General features: G+C 36.8%; 1 protein-coding gene across 1 annotated transcript in view; it reads right to left on the bottom strand.

The window, feature by feature from the left end:
• Positions 1–20,092, bottom strand: part of CTTNBP2 (cortactin binding protein 2) — an 89,535-nt gene that overhangs the window by 8,507 nt on the left and 60,936 nt on the right. The window contains exons 9-19 of the mRNA XM_075147152.1: positions 18,806–18,923; positions 16,097–16,372; positions 15,143–15,238; positions 14,642–14,721; positions 13,421–13,507; positions 13,238–13,337; positions 9,791–9,943; positions 9,330–9,517; positions 4,186–4,364; positions 432–637; positions 19–204 (exon numbers count right to left, since the gene is read on the bottom strand). Of these exons, the coding sequence (XP_075003253.1) occupies positions 19–204; positions 432–637; positions 4,186–4,364; positions 9,330–9,517; positions 9,791–9,943; positions 13,238–13,337; positions 13,421–13,507; positions 14,642–14,721; positions 15,143–15,238; positions 16,097–16,372; positions 18,806–18,923 (1,669 nt within the window). The remainder of the gene's footprint in view (positions 1–18; positions 205–431; positions 638–4,185; positions 4,365–9,329; positions 9,518–9,790; positions 9,944–13,237; positions 13,338–13,420; positions 13,508–14,641; positions 14,722–15,142; positions 15,239–16,096; positions 16,373–18,805; positions 18,924–20,092) is intronic.

Below are 20,092 nucleotides of genomic sequence, written 5' to 3'. Positions count from 1 at the left end.
GAAAATAGAAAGCTTTACCTTCAGTATTTGTCTGCTGCTTATTCCATGGCTGGGAGGATAAATGGCCTGACTTTTTGCGAGGACTTGTGCTCACTTTTCTCCAAGAAGCATTCTCACCTCTTTTCTTACTACAATTTTTGTAGCTCGAAACCACGGATAAAGGAAAATTTCCTCCCTTAAAATCTGCTATATAATTATCTAACTCTGAAACAAAAGTAGAACAACATTAAGAAGAATTGACTGTTGCAAATGGTTCTTCTTTAACTACCTTGCACAACTACTTAGTTTAGTGACTGTAAATGCTTTTAACCACACACCTCCCATCATAACTACAGTTATGTTTTGTGGAAGTTTTAAAAAAGGAATCAACCAGTTAAAAGCCCCACTTTGGCAATGTACGATGACTTGCTTTTCAGACTGTTCACTGTTACCTGTTCTGGGTAGAGGACAGCCATGCAAAACAGCTTTATTTAGCAAGATACTGAGAGCAGCTTTAACAACAGCCTGTTGACCTTGGCTAGGATTTTTGTTGGCTGTTGCTTGTCCTGGTACAGATGGTCTTTTCACAGAGGCTCTGGAGAGTATCGCTTCTTGAACTCTGGGAGCTATCACAGCATTCCATAACTTGGACATCCACCTGTAGGCACACAAACAATCCCTTAACTTCAGAGACAATTATCAAAACCCAAGATTTTATACTTTGGGTAACATATCAGATTTGGACTTCCTATTGTAACCCATGTCAGAGAGGAACTGATTTTATTTAAGGCTTACTTGTTTGTTTTATATTAATTTATTTGGCCTGAATTTCTTCAGGTTGCTTTGGCAAACTATTTACCATCTGATGCCTTTCCTCCTTCAGATCAGGACTATAAAACGTCATTTTCATTTTAAGGCTAAAAGAAAGAATGTCCCAGAAAGATGTGTGTTCATGTATATACAAAAAAATCCTCTTTCACTTTTGCCAGTGCATGGAGAAGTTTCCATGCTTGCAGGTGTTCATTCATTGCCTATTTGCTGCCAGCGTGGGAAAAAGGAGGTATTCAGTTATGATTGCACACTTTCCAGTATTCTTCCATTTCCTAACTTGTCCAGCTCACAAGACCTTTCTATTCGTACAGCTGCCTTGCTCTCACTCTCCTTTTGTTTATTTGATCTATGGTGAACTGTGTTTCCAGGATGCTGTGGATTTTCCAGATTGTCTGGTTTAGAGACTGGGTCTGATTACAAAAATTTGATTCAAAGGCACATGGTTCTTCTGGGACTTTTGCTTTTCTAAGAGAGAAATATTATGTTGTTTTAGCACAGAAGTGAAAAATTTGTATTAGCAAATAAATAAATGCTATTTCTTACAGCTTATAGTTCTCAAGGCTAGGAGTTTCAGGCTTAGGGCTCAGCTCACATCTATAACAGAGACTGAGACAATCTTTTTTAGACCAAATCCAGCTCTTTTTTCCTTACACCCTCTTATGGGAGGAAGATGGTAAGATTGAGAGTCAGAGGGTTTATATTAAAGGTCTATAAGAAATTATAGGCTATAATGCTGTGTTTTAGCTTTGCAGAAATCCATTCAGAAAAAGTGAAGGCTAAAATGTCTGTTTGACATAAATGAACCATTTTGTTGGATACGTTGATATGGCATCTTACTGCCCAAAAGATTATGACAACTTTCTTGGTTTTTTCTTTTTTTTTTTTTTTTTTTTTAAATTAGAATGCATGAATCATTTGATGAATGTATTTTTGGTTAGTTATGAAGCACAGAATTTATTTTTTATGATATATAACCATACTGCAAAGTGCTGGTATAAGCTTGATAGAAGTTACATTACTTAGAAAAATAATTAGTACAGTTATTAAAATAAGATATAAAATGCATAATGGAGATGTTTCTTGAAGCTTCCTTAGCATAATGTTGTAGATACCATTCCATATAGACACAGTCTGCTTCTTCTAGCTGAATTAAGCTACCAAAATAAACAATTGCTTTCATTTTAGTAATAAAGAATTCTATCTCTCCATTTCTGCCTATGCAAGCTCTTGACATTTTGCAATACTGCTAGTATAAATGATCAGAAATGAACGCTGCAAAGATAAAATTAATTGAGCTCATTCTAATCTAACAGTTAACAACTGCTGGGCTGTACAATGCCATCCTCTCTAAATAAAATTCCAACCTGGTGTTTAAATTCAGCCTTAAGTTTGCACTCATCTTGATCAAGTCCCCAGTTCTTTGATATAGCTGATACTTAGGAAAGGTGTAGCACCCCCTGGCCTTGAAAGCGAGCTGTAAAGTGAAACCCTTTCCTGTCAGAACATCATCTTCTATTCCCTAGCTCAAAAAAAAGAAAAAAACGTAACTAAAACTTTCCTCATTTATTCCCTCTACTCCCCAAAACATGTGAAGCTACATGAAACAGCACACAGCAGGAAACAATTTCCTGTCACACCTTCTCTCTCCCTTCCCAGCTGCCTGCTTCTACCGCTCGCCTCGTGCTAACACTTAGCCCAGAACAAATACCAGTTTGTAGATAGCTGTCTACTGTCTTAATGACTTGAACTGACTCAGTGAAACTTTAACAAATGCGAAAAGCAGCAGAATAGCACAGTGGAGAGGAGGGGCAAGAGGACAGGAGTGGTTAATTAGATTGAAATAACAGCAACCAGTGAGGTGCTAATTAAACCTATTTATTGCTAGTTATATGACCACACTGTTAGCCATCACGCTGCTAAACTAAAAGCATCCAGTAAGTGCTCACTGGAGCTGTGCTTTTAAATGGTTTATTAGTGGACAAAAACTACATTAAAATGAGGAGTCAGATGGCATATCGCCACTGTAAAAGACATTTTGGGGTTGTGCTCAAAATAAAGCATTGTGAATCCAGTCAAAGTTACACTTAGGAGAAATCCAAACTCAGAAATGCATAATTAAAGTATCTAAAGAATGGTTTTTCTGTCCTCTACTAATGCCATTGCAATACAAAAATGATTAAGACATTTCAGAGGACATGATTGAAGAGGAAGACAGGAGATAGATGCATGGTATACTCTATTCTTTCTTTATTTCATAGCACCCATAAAATTTCAAGTCAATGCTACATCTACATTTAGACTCTGATAATTACTCTTGATATTAGATAGATGGCCTTTTAGGAAAAAAAAAAAGGGAAAATGAACAAGCAAAATGTATCAAGAACTGCAGACAGAACAAAAGATGAGAAAGCCAGTGCACATGCTAAGCAAAGGACACCGGAAGAAGGGTCAGCGGAAACTAGTACAAGAGAGAAAAGTCAGAGAGGGAACGGAAGGGGCAATTAAGGAGAACGCTATGACGCAGAATGAGAAAAGTAATGTTGCATCTCCAGAAACCAACATTATTATTTGAGTTCTGAATAAGTTTGAATTTTAATTAGGGGCTCATTACCTTTCTAATGTACCCAAGCAACATCTTAGTATGAAATTAATATATTTTAAAATTCTATAATTATTTCTTGTATCACTTGATAGCATTTGCAGGAAAATTGGGATGTGAGCAGATGTTCACGCAATATGCACTATGCAAGAACAGACAAAATTTTCATCGTTCTTTTTTTATTTTACTGGACATCTAAGCATGTGTATAGCTAAAAAATATATATCTGCCTTATTTACTATGCTAATACATCTGTGAAATTTTATGTGTGTTTAAAAATGATACCAGATATTAAAAAGAGTGAGAAATAATTCCACTTCTCTCGATTTCCCTCATCTACAACTTTCCTCAAAAGGAAACTTTACCAATTTTTCAAGCTCGGAATTCTTGAACCTTCATTTAGTCTATTCGCTAATGAACAGTTTTCTTTACAGTGCTGTCTTGAAATGAAGAACAAAACCTTTAAAGGGTTGAGCAATATTAGCCATTCCAGTACAAGTAATATTTTGCAACCTCTGTGTCAGAAAATATCTGAAAGATCACAAAAAAGACCAACTTTCAACTAGTATTAGACACCTAGTTCCCACTTGTGTCCTTCAGAATTGCCCTTCTAGTAATTAACTGCCAAACAAAAATCTTAAAACTTTCAATAACTTCTGCTAAAATACTTTCAAGGTTGCTGAGTCAGATGGGTTTTGGGAGAAGCATAGCTGCTACATTTGTAATAAGTATCTAGTTGGCACTGACCAGTGTCAAACAGGAAATAGAAATCTTACTTCACTGTCGCTTGGCCATGCCCTGGCACCACAGGACAAGAGAAGAAATGTTTTGGCCCCATAAGTGCTTCAGGCGCTCCTAGACGTGATAAGCAAGAGTTCAGCTGGTGCCAAACAGCAAGAATCCAGTCTATGATCTTGCACACAGGATCACATGGAGGAGGCACTTTGCCTCTGAACTGCAGAGAAAAAAGATGTTTGACACGACATAAGACCTCTGTTGCAAACACTTTCCTTGAAACCCCAAGAAAGCTTGCATTTTTTTTTTCCCTGCTATATTGCTATTATGAAAATCAGGAACAGTCAAAAACTGGTCAAACGTTTTTACAGAGTTTACTGAAGTCTTGTATTAAAACTTATTTCCCCAACTACACTTTAAAAGATACCTCCTTATCAAGAAACTGACATGTCTCTACTTTCTTGTGGGAAACTGAGACACAAATTTGGCAGCAGTGCTTTTTCTATGGTGTTTAAGATTAGGATTGCAAGAGGCACCTACCATATCCTGTGCAACATATATGATATAAATAGGGCATATAAAAGAACATACAATCACACTGAACAGGAACGTCTGATCCAGGCATATTCTCAGTGGATTTCTATATTGATTTTATACTTAGTAGCAATGAAGGAAAGATGCCTTCCTCTAAGACTTACATTTTTTAGCATGCCTGTTAAAGGCAAATTATTTGGTGCCAGAAAATCTTCTATTTCATCTGACTCCAAATTACAGTCTTCATCATCCTAATCCTAGGATTATCTTCTGGAACAGTGTGAATTAAAGGAAGCATTAAAAGATGCCATAGTATTTGCTAGCACTGAAGCCAGAGCTTCTTGACAGAGTCTGCAGGTGAATAATTTAATGTTAATATAGAAAAACATTTAAACTGTTCCCATATATGCTAATAGTCCAAAATAAGGAAAAAGAGCTTTTCATCTGAAAACAAGACTATTAAGGCACAAGCAAGGATCTCAGAAATAGTCTATTGTTCAAACAATAAATGTGCTTTTACTTTCCCTTAGATTTTTATAACAGATTAAACTTTCTTCTATTTTTAACATTGGAATCCACTATTTTAAGAACCACACCAACTGGCATTTGAGTTTGGAGTTTGCATATGGCACATGTATGTATTTAAAAAAAACATACTAGCACACTGGGCATTTTTATTCATTATTTAATTAGGAAAGATACAGGAAGACACATGGCTTTTTTCTCCAAATAGCCACCATCTGCATACATGCTTTAGAGAAAATAAACTCAGTAAGATTACTACCCAAATTCTGTTCAACTAGGTAGGAACCTATTACATTGTTACACTCTAACCTATGAGACTAAGGATTGCTTTTAAGCCTAAACAAAATAGCCTGAAAATGACATCTGTTACATGATGCTGCAAGTTCTGTTAGCCAAAGCAGTTTGGCAGAGTAAGTTTGATCCAGCCTTTGTCTGTGAACAAGTCAGAACACCACTGCTTCTGCAATTGTCTGCATTGCTGTATTTCTTGGCCTTGTGCTCAACTGATGACAGTCCTTCTCTTTGATCTTCAATGATCTATGATCAAAGTGTTTCTGTCCTTTTATAAAGGGACTTAGATCACTAGATATTCTCCAGTGTAGGCTTGAGAATACAGTCTTTTTCCTCACAAGGATGGAGGAGATTTCTGCTACATACTTTTATTGCACTGTCCTCTGGCCTGTACCTCATTCCAGCACTATAGCATATCTGCAAGATACCAGCTTCAACCAACCCACCTACAGACAATTGCTACCCCCATCCTTTGCAAGGATTCTGGAAACCGTTCATACCCTCAACCAGACAACCACTCATAATGGTTCCAGCTTACTATGTCTGTAGGGACTCAAAGATTTAAAGCACATGGGGAAAAAAAGTAAACAATGTTTCACGCAGAAAAAAGTACTTATAAATAACTATGCACCTGAAAAAAGTGATCTAAGAAAAGTAATCTATTAAGAGTTTCATTGATACATTTCACATGAGTCTTTTTTTATATTCTGTATTCTTGTTCTTGCTGTTGAAGAATATCTAGGAATGTTTCTAAATTTCCTCATTATCATAACTGCAATGTTCAGTTACCACACACTTCCTCTTTGGGATCTCTTTGAATCAGTAAGCTTTTATAGATGAGAACTGTGGCACAGGGTACAGGAGATGACATCCCCAAGGATAACCAAGATATGTGCAGCTGAACACTCGGAACTGACAGTAGGTCTGTTGTCCCAGACCAGGGCTTTTTACTACTGACAGTTTTTTCTATTCCTAGAACAATCTCCCTTTTTAAGCCTGTTCAAAACTCTGCTGCCAAGAATATTTTCCTTTGCAGCTGTTTTGATTAAACTCCCCCTCCCAACGTCTAACACTGCCTGGCTGTCTGCAATAGCTGCTATCACACCGGAATGATTTTCTTCCAAATGACTTTCAAAATTCCACATTCTGCTTTTGCCCACATTTTTCTTTTCATTTCCCATCCTCCATTTATTTATTCACGTTAAAACACACTTCCCATCTTTATTCTCTTTTGGACTTTTGTTCCAGCTTCAACAGGCTTATTGGTTCAAAACAACTTCCCTACTGAGGTATTTTCACCCCTCTTTCCTCTTTGGTTTGAAAATCATGAAAACTCTTTTCGCTGCTTAAAACTTAGACAATACACACAGGACATATAACTATCTTATTTTAGATATATGTATTGGGTCTGCTGAGATGAAGTTAATTTTCCCCAGAGCAGCCCTTATAGTGCTGTGCTTTGTATAGGTAGCTAGAAAGATGTTGATGACACACCAGTGTTTTGGCTACTGCTGAGCAGTGCTCGCACAGCATCAAGGCTGTCTCTCCAACATTCCCCCCTCACCAGTAGGCTGGGGGTGGGCAAGATCTTGGGAGGGGACATAGCCAGGACAGCTGACTCAAACAGACGAAAGGCATATTCCATACCATATGACGTCTGCTCAGCAATAAAAGTTAAGAGAAAGTAGGAGGAGGGCGGGCGTTCATTATTATAATATTTGTCTTCCAGAGCGACCGCTACATGTACTGAAGCCCTACTTCTTGGGAAGTGGCTGGATATCACCTGCTGATGGGAAGTAGAGAATAAATCTTTTGTTTTCCTTTGCTTCCACGTGCGGCCTTTGCTTTTGCTTTATTAAACTGCCTTTATCTTGACCCATGAGTTTTCTTTCCATTTTATTTTCTCCCCGCCCTGTCCTGCTGAGGAAGGGAGTGATAGAGCAGCTTGGTGGGCATCTGGCGTCCAGCCAAGGTCAACCCACCACAGTCCTTTTTGGCGCCCAACGTGGGGCATGAGACAATGCCAGTTTTGTATTAAGCGTGCTATAGATACAGTAGTTATTAAGTGGCAAGCTCGTATGCGGGTCACGGAGTTTTTTGGCTGCATTGCTTATCTCTTTATTTTGCTGAGCTTGGGAACATGTTAATACAAACAATAGCTATGTGCTTTGCCCTGGCATTGATGGCCTTGCTGTGCTGGGGGAGCTATCTTGTGGAGAGGATGAGGGAATACATCTCCCTCTTCCTGCCCGGGATTGATGTGGATGGTTTTATTATGCAGGTTCCCGAGGTCCTTGTTCACCCTTACGTGAGCTGTTTAATACTACTAATTAACACTGTTAGCATATTATGGGGTTTGTGGAATCTGGTGTTGTCCTGGTGTAAGAGAGGACAACCTTTGCGTGAGGCGACACTGAAATGTGCCCCGAGGCGGCTGGTCCCTGGATGGCAGGCTGTGTGGAGGGATTTGGGCAGGTTCCTAGGGCTGTTATCACCTCCCATAACCAGGGACTTTACACCTGAACAGGCCAGCAACCCTGGCAAACTGGCACGCCACCTGATAGAAGGGTGCCTTGCCTACCCCAATGAAAACCAGCAGCTTCTAGCACTGTACTGGGGCCTGGCCTGTGCCTATCGAGCCACAGTCCATACTCTCAGAGGACTGTGGCTGAGGCAGGGACCCAAACAACAACTACAGTAATTGCCCCAGTAGTGAAAAAGAAACAGCAGACAAGGAAAACAACGGGTCCATATCATCGATTAGTAAGGGAGGAGGAAGAAGAGGAAAGGTTTGATCAAGAAGCCAGTCCTTCAACAAAGAAATTGGGGGAAGGAGTGAGAGAATTAAGACAGGAAGCGGAAACTACCCCGTCCCTGACCTCATCAGAACTTCGAGACATGCGGAAAGATCACAGCCACCAGCCAGGTGAGCGGATTGCTGCCTAGCTGCTCCAATGCTGGGATAATGGGGCCAACAGTCAGCAATCGGAAGGTAAGGAAGACCAACAGCTGGGATCCCTTGCTAGAAACTGGGGAATTGAGAGGGGAATTGGAAAAGAGGCAGCAATTTGCAGTCTCTGGAGACGCTCCTCTCAAGTATGAGGGCAGTGACAAAAGGATGCCAGGAATTGTCTGTATTGGAGGCTGAGGTGAGCTTAACAGGGGAACAAGTGGGACCGGTCCAGAAGGTCCCTTGTATCCTTGGCATAGACTACCTCAGGAGAGGGTACTTCAAGGACCCAAAGGGGTACCGATGGGTTTTTGGTGTAGCCACTGTCAACACAGAGAAGACCAAAGAAATATCTACCCTGCCTGGCCTCTCGGAAGATCCATTATTTGTGGGATTGCTGCGAGTTGAAGAACAGCAGGTGCCAATTGCTACCAGGACGGTGCACCAGCGGCAATATCACACAAACAGAGACTCCCTGGCTCCCATCCATGCACTGGTTCATCAACTGGCCAGGGTCAACCCACCACAATATATAGAATAAATTCCTCGAGAAAGAGATTTACATTTGCTGAACAGATTCTTACTATCATGCTTACACAGAAGATGAAAAAAATTACTGAGGGATGTTTTCATATAGTGGATAAGCAAGTATCCACAGTATCATTATTTGCAGCCAACCTGTGTGTTTATGTTAATCAGCCATGGCCACACACCTTCCTATATGAGGCCAAGCACAACATTTACAGATACACAGCAAGTATCTTCCCAGAAATGAATGTTTTTTTCCTGAAATAACTTAGTTATCTGCCCAGCTTTTGACATTACCATCGTACATATTTCACAGACCTAGTGAACAAAATTGCTGAAGCCACTTCAAGTTCTTACCTTATTTATAACTTTTCTTCTTAAAAACCTTTGAAGCAAGCCACGCATTGGTTCCCCATCCCACCTAAGTTGAACCCAACGGAAATGCTGCTGAACCAGCAGGTCAGAGCCATGAAGATGACACTTTGCGATTGTCCCCAGTAAAAAGCAGTTCTCATGAAAGTAAAAGGCACCAGAAACTCCATTTGCTAAAAAGGAACCATAAAAAATTTTACTGAAATACTCAAAGCTTTGACATGATTTCATATAAAAGCAAGAAGCAGTGATATAATTACAAAGAAAAAAAGAAACACCTAAGCTAGCCTTAAAACATACTATATTTGGTTAAGAACAACTGTTTGCAATAAAATATAAAAACTGAGCAAATTACAATTTTCTCCTCTAAGTTCCCCATTTGTCACATATTATAATACAACTGTACTACAGCAAAAACATTTCTCCATCCCAAATTCTTTAAATACCTCTTTGAATAGTGCAAGGATTTTCTGAACTCCGATTCTCAAGAGGTGCCAGAAAATCTCCTAGTAATTCAGATAAAGAAGCTCTCTCCAGATTTTCTAAAATCACAATGGTTGTCTTGCTTACAGGAGGCTGTTTAACTGGGACCAGACAAGCTGAAATGTAAAAATCCCATTAACGTCTACTTATGAAAATTGACTTTTATTTATTTGTACAGCTTTTACTGCTACTAATGCAACAAAGGATTTTTTTTTTAATTTTTTTGCCTTTTAACTTTTTCACAGAAGCAGACAGACTGTATAACATGTTCAAAACTGGAAGCATAAAATCAAACAATGGAAAGAATATCATACTGTACAATAAGAAAAAAAATTGAAAGCAATTATTAAAATAAATTCCTGAAATGGCTATAATGGGATCTTCATAGATACGAAGGATTTCAGCACATTGCAAATAAATACAACAGAAAAGATAGCAAAGATCTCTGGAAACATTTCATTCATTGGCTGTAATACATCTTAAACTTTTAACATGTAGTCTTTATACCATGTAGTGATAAAAGGATTCAGAATATTCCATGTTTATAAGAAACTTAATCATTCTGTGAGATTGCCTATTTGTTTGTTAATATTCTCTCTTCAAAACTTCCTTTGATATCTTTAAGAATCACCCAAATAATCAGAGCTAGTTTGAAGCACAAACAGTAGCATCTGAACCTAGTAGGCATTAAAATTATATATATATATCTCCTTTTTTAACATTTCAGATCTTTTCCTTTATTTTTCCTGATTTTAACATCTTATTGCTTAAAAAAGATACAGCCTTTGCAAGCGTTCCTGTAACACTAAATCCCAGAGGAATGCTCCCGAAATACAAATATTAAACAAAACACTTGTCTTGAGTATATTGTGCCTTGCATTGTTTCAGAACTTTTTGAAGGTGGTACTAAAGAGGGTCATTAAGGAAAATGATGAGTAATAGGGCAAAACTTAGTCTGTAGCTGATGATTGCTATTTATTTGCAGTTTCCTGAATATTACTGCCCTGTTTTACTAAGAGGATATAGCTGGATAGCAGGAAGGACAGGTACCTCCTCTGCATCTGATGGAACCATTTGGAGAGAGGAGGAGAGTGGTCTCCTAGGAGAGGGGATGCAGCAGAACAATGGGGCAGGAAGCAGGTGGAAAAATGAGAGACTCAGCCAGCAGCACAATGTTGAAATGCAAGCACAGACTTTTAAGAAAAGTGTGTTGCTGACACAGAGTAAAGCATCCAAAAGAAGAAGCTTTCCTAAGAGACAGTGGCTAGTAAACAAACCAGACTATGAATGATTTTCTTGCCTGCGGGCCAAACACAAAAGCCTAGGTGACTTCTTTCCCAGCAATGTAATGGCACTCAAAATGACATGTGGGAATAATCACTGGCACAAGCTATCCTCCAAACTGTGACCAGGATTTCCTGGGAGAAAAAACTGACACAGACTGAAGTTACACCAGGAAGTCTGGTAACAAACAGAATGGAGCACTGCACCCCATTGTATGAGCCCACGGGATGGCTCTGCTTTTGTTCATGAGCAGAGGGGACTGTGCGGAGTTTGTTGCAACCAAGAAAGCCAATGAAAGCTACAGGATGAAAGCATGCTTGAAGGATAGGCCCACACTGCAAATGCACAGTAGGTAGAAGGCAGCATTCAGTCTCACTCACTGAATTGTCGTTTTTCTATTAAAAAGTTAGTAATTCTAATTTGTTTGAATAAAATATTTGCTTATGAGATTCAAATTCCTCTTCGTGTTTCTGGTCTGCCCATACTGAGAAGGAAAAAGGTAGGGGCTGATCCTCTCAAAGTTTCATCACAGTAGCACATGAGAATGCATCCAGAGGAGCTGCATCGGTAAAATTGAAATTGGTACAGTTTCAAATGCCTAAAGCCCAGCCTCTTTCAATACAGAAAGTGAAATGTGAAAATCACAGGTCCTGAAACACAAGGTTATTCCAAGCAGTAATGAATTTATCATATTTATTTTTAAAGTGAATGATCATATTGAATGAGAGGTAAAGTTAAGATCCTAGAGCTGTAGAAGAGGTCATCATAATAAAAGCGAAAAGCCCAACATTTTTGGATGAAAATGAGGTCTTGCTACCAAGGTTAGATTCAAATTATATTGCTAGTTTTTGCCAACAAAAAACCCCCAAAACTTAGCATTCATAAAACAGAAATGGAAAAAAAATAGAAGAAAGCTGCAAAGGAGTAAAAGCAGCTACATATCTGAGAAGTGCTTGCAAACAGCAAAACTGTATTTGAGCCAAAATTAATTTGAACAGTACAAAAGAAAAGCAAGCATCATATCACCCTTCAGGCTCTTATATTACTACTGTATGCATAATATTATACATTATATTATATATTATTGCTATCTTATTTCATATATTATATATTAAAATTATATACTATATTATTACTGTATGGTTAATACTACGGCAAAATAAAAGAAATCAGAGTTCGGATGCATGAGTATGGGCAAAACGCAGCACAAGCTGCCCATGAAAAAGCCGTCTACAGAAAATATTGCTTTTTTCTTCACTTTTAGCACTATTCTCTTCCTTTTTTTTACGTTCTCCTTCCTACTTCTGACTGACCCATGTGCCCCAATTCTTCTGCTTCCATACTTAATTTGCCCATTTTCACTGTCATTCATCTTTAGCTACTTTGTCCTTTTTTCACTCTTACCCATTATTCATCGTGAATTTACACAGGTATAGCTTACTGACCACTCTGAGAATACTTCATTCTGGAGCACCCAAGTAACAGGAATTTAATCTACATGTAGCTATTCACATCCATTAAGAGAAAACTCTTCATTTTAATAGAAATTCAACTTTGTCCTGTAGTAATGGGTCAGAATACACACACTAACATTTGCCTGCCCAGATAACAAAATTTGGCTCAGATTCACACATAAGTATCTAGTAAACAAGCATAAATCAAAACCAAGTGGTCTGACTTCTTAAGAATTCTTTCACTGCTCCTTTTATTCTCAGAAAGGTAATAATTATAGCTTCTCTTCTCATATTTTTTTTTAAAAAAAACATTAGAACAGCTACAATAAGGCAACAATAGACTTTCATTTCTGATTCAGTAGATCTGAACCATAGCAATCAACTTTGAAAGGCTCACAAACAAAGGGAAAAACGAATGAGACAGAAAATATATTAAGAACTATTAATTTTACTTAAATGGCACAAACTTTTGACAGAGCTCCCTATTGGACTGTCACACTTAGTTCTACCTCAGTTTAGACTCTTATCATTATTCCCCAAGCACTTGGAAAACTATGGTTTCTGTTAAAACACGCCACCCACTATGCAAAATGTTTTATGTATTTTTTTACTTTGTATCATTAAAAATTTTCCTACAAATTACCAAAATCAGTCCTGCTGAAATAAGCTTACCACTACTGATGAACAGTTCTGCAAGCTGCTCCTTGGAGAAACCAGCATCCACTTCAACTTTAACAATTTCACATGTGGATCCTGCAGCCACTTGCTTTTGCTGTGTTGGAAATTTATAGATTTGGTGAAATAGTGCAAACTCTAACTTATGAACTAAATTACTTCATATGTTTGTGTTAATACCTTCATGCAGGCCGCTATCTGATAAGCTATATAGTCTTGCAAACTTCCTTCTGGACCATGGAAAATGACATTACGGTATTGTTCAACCTACAGACAGACAATAAATTATTCTTGAAAGTTCATAGACTTGGATTTTTTTTTTACCTAGATGAGACAATCAGCACCTAACAGACAAAATTCTTTGTTTTGCACTACTGGAGTTGATAATCCTTACTATATTAGTTTCAAAATTAGCAATATTTGCATATGACATCTTGGAAACATATTGATAAATTTATATCCTAATTTGTAAAACTATATGAAAAGGTATTTTGTCATTATAACAATCATCAAAACTTGAAAAATTCATGTAGGAAGGATGAGTTTAGGAGTCACAAATATTTTCTTGATTTTGAATTAAAATAGATAAACCAGGATGATGTTAAAATCATCAAAGAGTAGTTTCAGTCACTGCTAACTTAAGGATTTAGTCTAAGGACTTTATTTCCAGTTGAAATGAGATCATGTTATCAATACAGTTGAATAAAAATTATTTCGTCTGTCTTAACTGTAAAATTACTTTATGTCTAAAAAGTCAGTAAGGGAATACATTCACATCATTGTGCAATATTGTTGAATACAGCAGAAACCTATGGCACATAACTGTTCTTCTAACAACATAAAATACTATCTAAGGACACAGCAGAAATTATGCAGATTTTAAACTAATTCTGATTTGATTATCAATGTTAAAACAAATGATCTATGAAAGTTAACTCATAATATTATCATAATATTATCCAATTATCCTTACATTTTCAGGTATTAAATAAATTCTAAAACTTACAGGAGATATATATACAAGCTAATAATAAAATTCAAGTCTCAAATAATTGCTTACATGAATGTTATTCTAATTTACTTTCCCCTCAAAAAGTGGAATGAAATAACTTTGGAAAGAAATAAGATATCACAGAGCTTTTAATATACTTTCTTAAGCCGTTCAGTTAATCAGATGGCAGCTATTTAAAGAAGAAAGTTAATGCCTTCATGTGACTAAACTTTTTGGGGTAAAATTTAGGGGGAACTTTATTTTAAAATAACAGCTTTCATCCCATTTCATTTTTTAGAAGTCCTGACATTCTTTCACAGAGTAGAAGATCAATTTTTTTTAGTCAACACTATTACAGAAGTATTTTCATGTATAAATAGCATGCAGAGAGAAGCTAGCTTAGTACTTACCAGGCGAAGGTAATTCTGAAGTGTCTGAAGATGGATCATAGATGCGTAAGTCACACTATTTAGGCAGCCTTCTTGAGGTCCTTTAAAAAAAGATACACTAATAACTTTTCTAAATCTCTCATGTTTATAAGCATGTATGATGGATACATATGCTTTTCATGCAGTATTCTACAGCGAACTCCTAAAATTACAGGCTATGCAAATTAAAATGGCAAAGAAATGAAAGGCAGTTATCTAGCAGCATAGATGCACGGGTATCCATGAAATAAGTAAAATGGATACTAGTGTTTAACTTAAAAAGGTAGTAGGGCTTTTACATGTTAGCATATTTTCCAAATATTGTAGACCTTTTCAAATCTAGTTAAACAATTAATTGGATATGATATTTCTGAGGATCAAGCAACACTGAAGAACAAAACCACTAGCAAATGATTCTCAAATTATGTAGTTCATACGGAGTGTCTTAACATTCAAAACTGAAAATTATGAATTGAAAATTACCAAACAAAAACACTGTGATATGCTCAGCTCTGTTCTTCTTCAAAAAGTCCCATGGTGGTTGGGAAAAAATCTGACCTGTTGACCATGAAATGTTTCCTGTTAAAAAGAAAAAATAAAAGAGAGATATATTCCCTGTATCTATATAAAGTGTCCTATGCTCAAGCATATTCAGTTGCTTACAAAGATTGTGTGCATACACTGACAAATTTGACAAACAAACCAGTCCCATGTACTAAATCATACTATTATTTGATATATGACTGACGATACTAATGTTTTCTGCCAATTAAGACACAAGTTTAATAGCTAGCCTGTCTTTACATCTTTACATGTAAAATAAAGTAAAATAAGATAATTTGCCCAGTCTAATATGATTAGGGTTTTTTGGGGGTGGCAGGCAGGTGGAGGCGGGGAGGGGATTTAAGGTGAAGCACATGAATTTTCAGTATCCTATGCAACTGTTACTACTACTACCACATTTTGGCCAATTTCTCATCATTTTAAAGATTTTTCTGTTTTATCTTGATAAGTAAAGTTACATAAAACAGGAGTAGTTCTGTTCTACCTATGCTTATGATTTACAGCCTGGATTTACTGTACATTCTGGATGTACTGTAAAGACATAGGGTGGGTTTTGCTTTGACTTGTTTTGTTTCACCTGTAATACGGATCCCTCCTCTGGAGTACTAATTGAGTAAAGGACTAATTAACATAGGACCTCATGGTCCCCGAGATGACATTAAAGTGCTTAATGAATTGTACCATACACACAGATAAAAGTAAAGAATGCTTTCATGCCAGCACTGTTCAAAGTTTCATAGCTAGCATTGGTCTTTCTTAGTCTAAGCTTTAAAAGATACAGAAATCTAAAGATATTTTTATCTTACTTACAAGGTTTCACAAATTCAAGAAAACCCCCAATTTTTGCTTTTCTTATTACACCAATATTGATACCTAGTTTGACAGATAATATACTGCTTGCACTGAGGCCAATGTTGGATTCTGCAGCACTATTAAATGACAGGTCTTCTAGGCTCCTCCATCCATCAGAAGCGATTGCTTGGAAATGGTTTGTCACTGCCTGACTCACTGCTTTTGAAAAATCATCCCATGAGGTCTGCTTGCGGATATTTAAAGCACATATTGTGTTTTCTGTATCAAATTCCTCTGTACCACAATGGGCTGGTTCAATGCCACTGACTGAAATCCTTACAGGTACATTAAGAGCATCTGTTGAAAAACAGAAAACCAAGAATGAGAAAAACTGTAAAACTCAATTTAAAAAATCCTGTAATTAAAGACCAGTAACATCTAATATTGCAAAGGAAAGCTACAAAATAACTCCTGCTACAGAAAAGCAAATGTTAAAGAGCAGCACAGATCACCACCACAAAATCAGAGCAGTGATGAAAAACAAATATCAAGGTATCTATCTTTTTTTACATTACAAAAAAATCAGTATTATTATGCTTAAATAACAGGAAGCAAGATAAAACTTACTTAATCTTTTATTTCCTCTTTACAGACTAATTTCTTATAAATTAAGACAGATGGTAGGTAGTGTCTTAATGTTTCAGTTTATTGTGGTTGTGCACATTTTTATTATCAATGCAGAAAGGAATTTTCTGGCACTAGTGCATAAGTGGAAAACACAGTTAGTTGAGCCAAATATCTTTAAATAAAAAGCTAAGAGCTAAGACAGAAAATTCACTTGGAAGCATATATTTGATTTGCTATATAATAAATTGACAAAATATTAAATAAAGAAAGTAGGAAATTTACATGCACATTCTAGAAACAAAATTAATTTAATGAAGTTATTTTAAATCTTGGTCTTTGAAAAACGGAATACAACTCAACAGAAGTAGCAGCAGTCTATATGGATCATTTAGATGACTAAAAGTGAAAATTAAACTATCTTCTAACTTTAATGCCAAAACAATACTTTTCAGAAATTATCGCTGAAATTAAAAATAAGTGCACCACAAAAAAAAGATATTATCAGCTTATTATGAAATCTTGCAACTTGATCTTAGTTTTGCTTCTGAGTTCAGAAGCCAAATCTTCAGCTTTTCTGATGTCAGAAAAGCTCCGATTTAAACCCACTAGCCTACCATAGGGAAAAGATTACTCAAAGGCGTCCTTCAGATGTGGGATTGTGAGAAATGTATCAAAGGCTTGCCCTTCTGATGGCTGGACCTCAGGGAAATGAGCAATGACTATAAGGAATACAGACAGTTCTCTACAAGGAAACAGGCCCATAGGACAGAGGTACAGTGTATGCCTAAATTTCAGTGCATGTGTCCTCTACGGCATAGCTGTCGATCCCGGCCCCCAGTTTTTCAGATCTGTTGGAGCACATCCTCCTGTCCTACATGCATGTAATTCCTTACAGTGGAAACTTTACTGGATTGTGAGGAAGGTAGAAGATGGTATATACGCAGCTTACCCAAAATGCAGTCTTGGCTTGTTGAGGCATACACCCAGATGAGAGTGGTGTTTCCACAGATCAGATATTAGCGGGGGGGAAGCTAATTATGATCGTGCTGATGTTAACTACAGGCTTAACAAACGAAAGAGAAGAGAAATGGAGTCCAAAGGTTCTGACCTGACAAAAGCAGTTGGATTCATGTTAAGAGAAACAGGGTACTAGGACTGATGAAAATAATAGAAGCATCAATTTAAGAGGCTACAGATTCAGCTATCAGAAGTTGGCTTTAGTCTGATAAAGAAGTAGACCACAATGGAGTTTCTAATAGAAAGTGAATTGTGTTTCCCTTTGCACCTACGGTAAAATGGTAAGAACCTAGATATTATAATAGCTGAAGAGGAAAATCAGAAGCAGCACACAGAAAGCTTCCCTAATTTGTTGATAATCAGTGAACTTGACTACGCACGGCCCTACATCCCACAACACAAACACAAACGAAGTGAATACAAAGCATACAAATCTGCAAAGACAATACTTCTGACTATACAGAGAAATAGAAAACACAGAACTTGTGAGTGGATGGACTAAGTTCTAACTCAAGAAATACACAGGTCAGCCTGCTCTACTGAATTTTGAGAAAACTGACACAGAAGGAAGATGATGACAAGTTCCAACAGAAGAACAATCTTCTGACAGAAGTTATTGATGTTGGAAAAAAGAAGTTGTTGGATGTTGTCTCTAAGACTTTTTTTAAGAATAAAACAAACAATCCCCTCAACAATAAGCAAGTGACAAATAAAACTATGCTCTGAAAAGAGATTCAGATATGACTAGATGATTGTCTTAGCCTAAGGAATTTTGACAGTTATCCACCACTAAGTGTTTTTTCTGCAAAAATTTGAAGAAAAGATAAGAAGAGGATAATAGCTTTGGAAAAAGTAATTACTAATATTAAATTCAGAAATTTTAAGAGACTATAGGTGTTTGCACATGTACAATATATGCCATGTTTTCAAATGGTTTAAAAACAAAGACATATGTAATTTAATAACCTCCAACAAAATTTTATCATATGCTTTTGCAAAATTTGGAGAATAGAATCTTGCTACGTTAAGAAAACTTAATTTTGTGGTGCCAAAAAAGTGACAACTACCCTTTTAATATTTCTCATTTTTGTCCCACAATCTCTTTACTGAAAATATGTTTATATAGTGCTGATAGCATTTACTTACTTAAGTTTTCTAGGAGATGTTTGCAATCATCAGTAGCAACATCATGCAATGTTCGATTACACTTATCTTTTCTCTCAGCCTCTAGTCCACCATGGCTACAAAGGATTTCTAGGCAGTTCTGCAAAGGTAAGAACTGTATTATTTACTTGTCCATTTGCTGCATTAAAGAGTTCTACCAATATGCAGTTAGACTCCTAATTGAAATTCTTACACATGCATTTCCAAAGATAGTCAGCTATGGAGTTTCTATATATAAGCATCCAATGATGTTCCTCACAGAGTCGAAAACCAGGATGAAAAATATTTTATAGCAGAATTGAAAGTCTCAAATCAAGATTTTGAGAAAGCAGAATACACGCAGCCAGGCTTCTACAGTCTCCAAGCATCAAATGCTGATTAGTTGAATTGAGAAATTCTTAACATCTGGCCACTAGTTTAGGTATTCACATAAGGAAATAGAAGCCCAACTATGCATCCTGTTTTGAACATCTTGGCCTCAATGTTCAAGCAATACTGAAAACACAATTCTAAAGCTTAATGCAGACTAATTAATGAATCTATTCAGATGGCATAAAACCAGTTTTCACTTTGCAATTCACCAAGTAGGAGGTTCCATCACGCTTGACATCTCAGTGGTACATAGCAGAAGAAAACCAATCATTTTAAAATCACCTTGCAAGCCTCTTCTTTGGCAGGTAAACCTGAATTTCTGCAAGCATAGTCACAATGCAGTGAAATAAAAAGGCATTTCCATTAAAGTCAGAGCACAAACATTTTGTGGATGTCAACAACATGATGCCCTCTTAAAATTCAAAGACATAATCTCAACAAAAGCAAAAATTCATTACATTTCATTAGAAACAAACTACTAGCAGATACATTTGGATTGGTACAATCATACTGTAACATAAAAAAAAAATCAATTATATAGATCGTCCCAAACTAGCGAGAGGAAAAAAAGAAGCCCTCACAAAACTACATTCAAATATCGATTGATCGGTGACCAGAAGACTGATTAAGTCCTGATTTCTAATGATCATCCATTCAGCAACAATACAGGTGGCCTTCATGAAAGCATTGTCATCCTCAGATATGCCTTTCAAGGACAGATATCCATATTAAAAAAAGACACCATCAGAAATAATACTAGTTAATACTGTATTGATAACCTCTGGAGTTAATCAAAGCAGAGAAACCAAACCTTGAAAACACAGAGAAGCAGCTATTAAATATTTCGATTCAGAACAGTGGCTTGTTGCAGGTTTGGCTACTGTTACCTATTTTGTA

Source organism: Calonectris borealis, chromosome 1, assembly GCF_964195595.1.
Source record: "Calonectris borealis chromosome 1, bCalBor7.hap1.2, whole genome shotgun sequence".
Taxonomy (NCBI): Eukaryota; Metazoa; Chordata; class Aves; order Procellariiformes; family Procellariidae; genus Calonectris; species Calonectris borealis.
The sequence above is the reverse complement of the archived record's forward strand: the minus strand, read 5'-3'. Positions and strand labels throughout refer to the sequence as shown.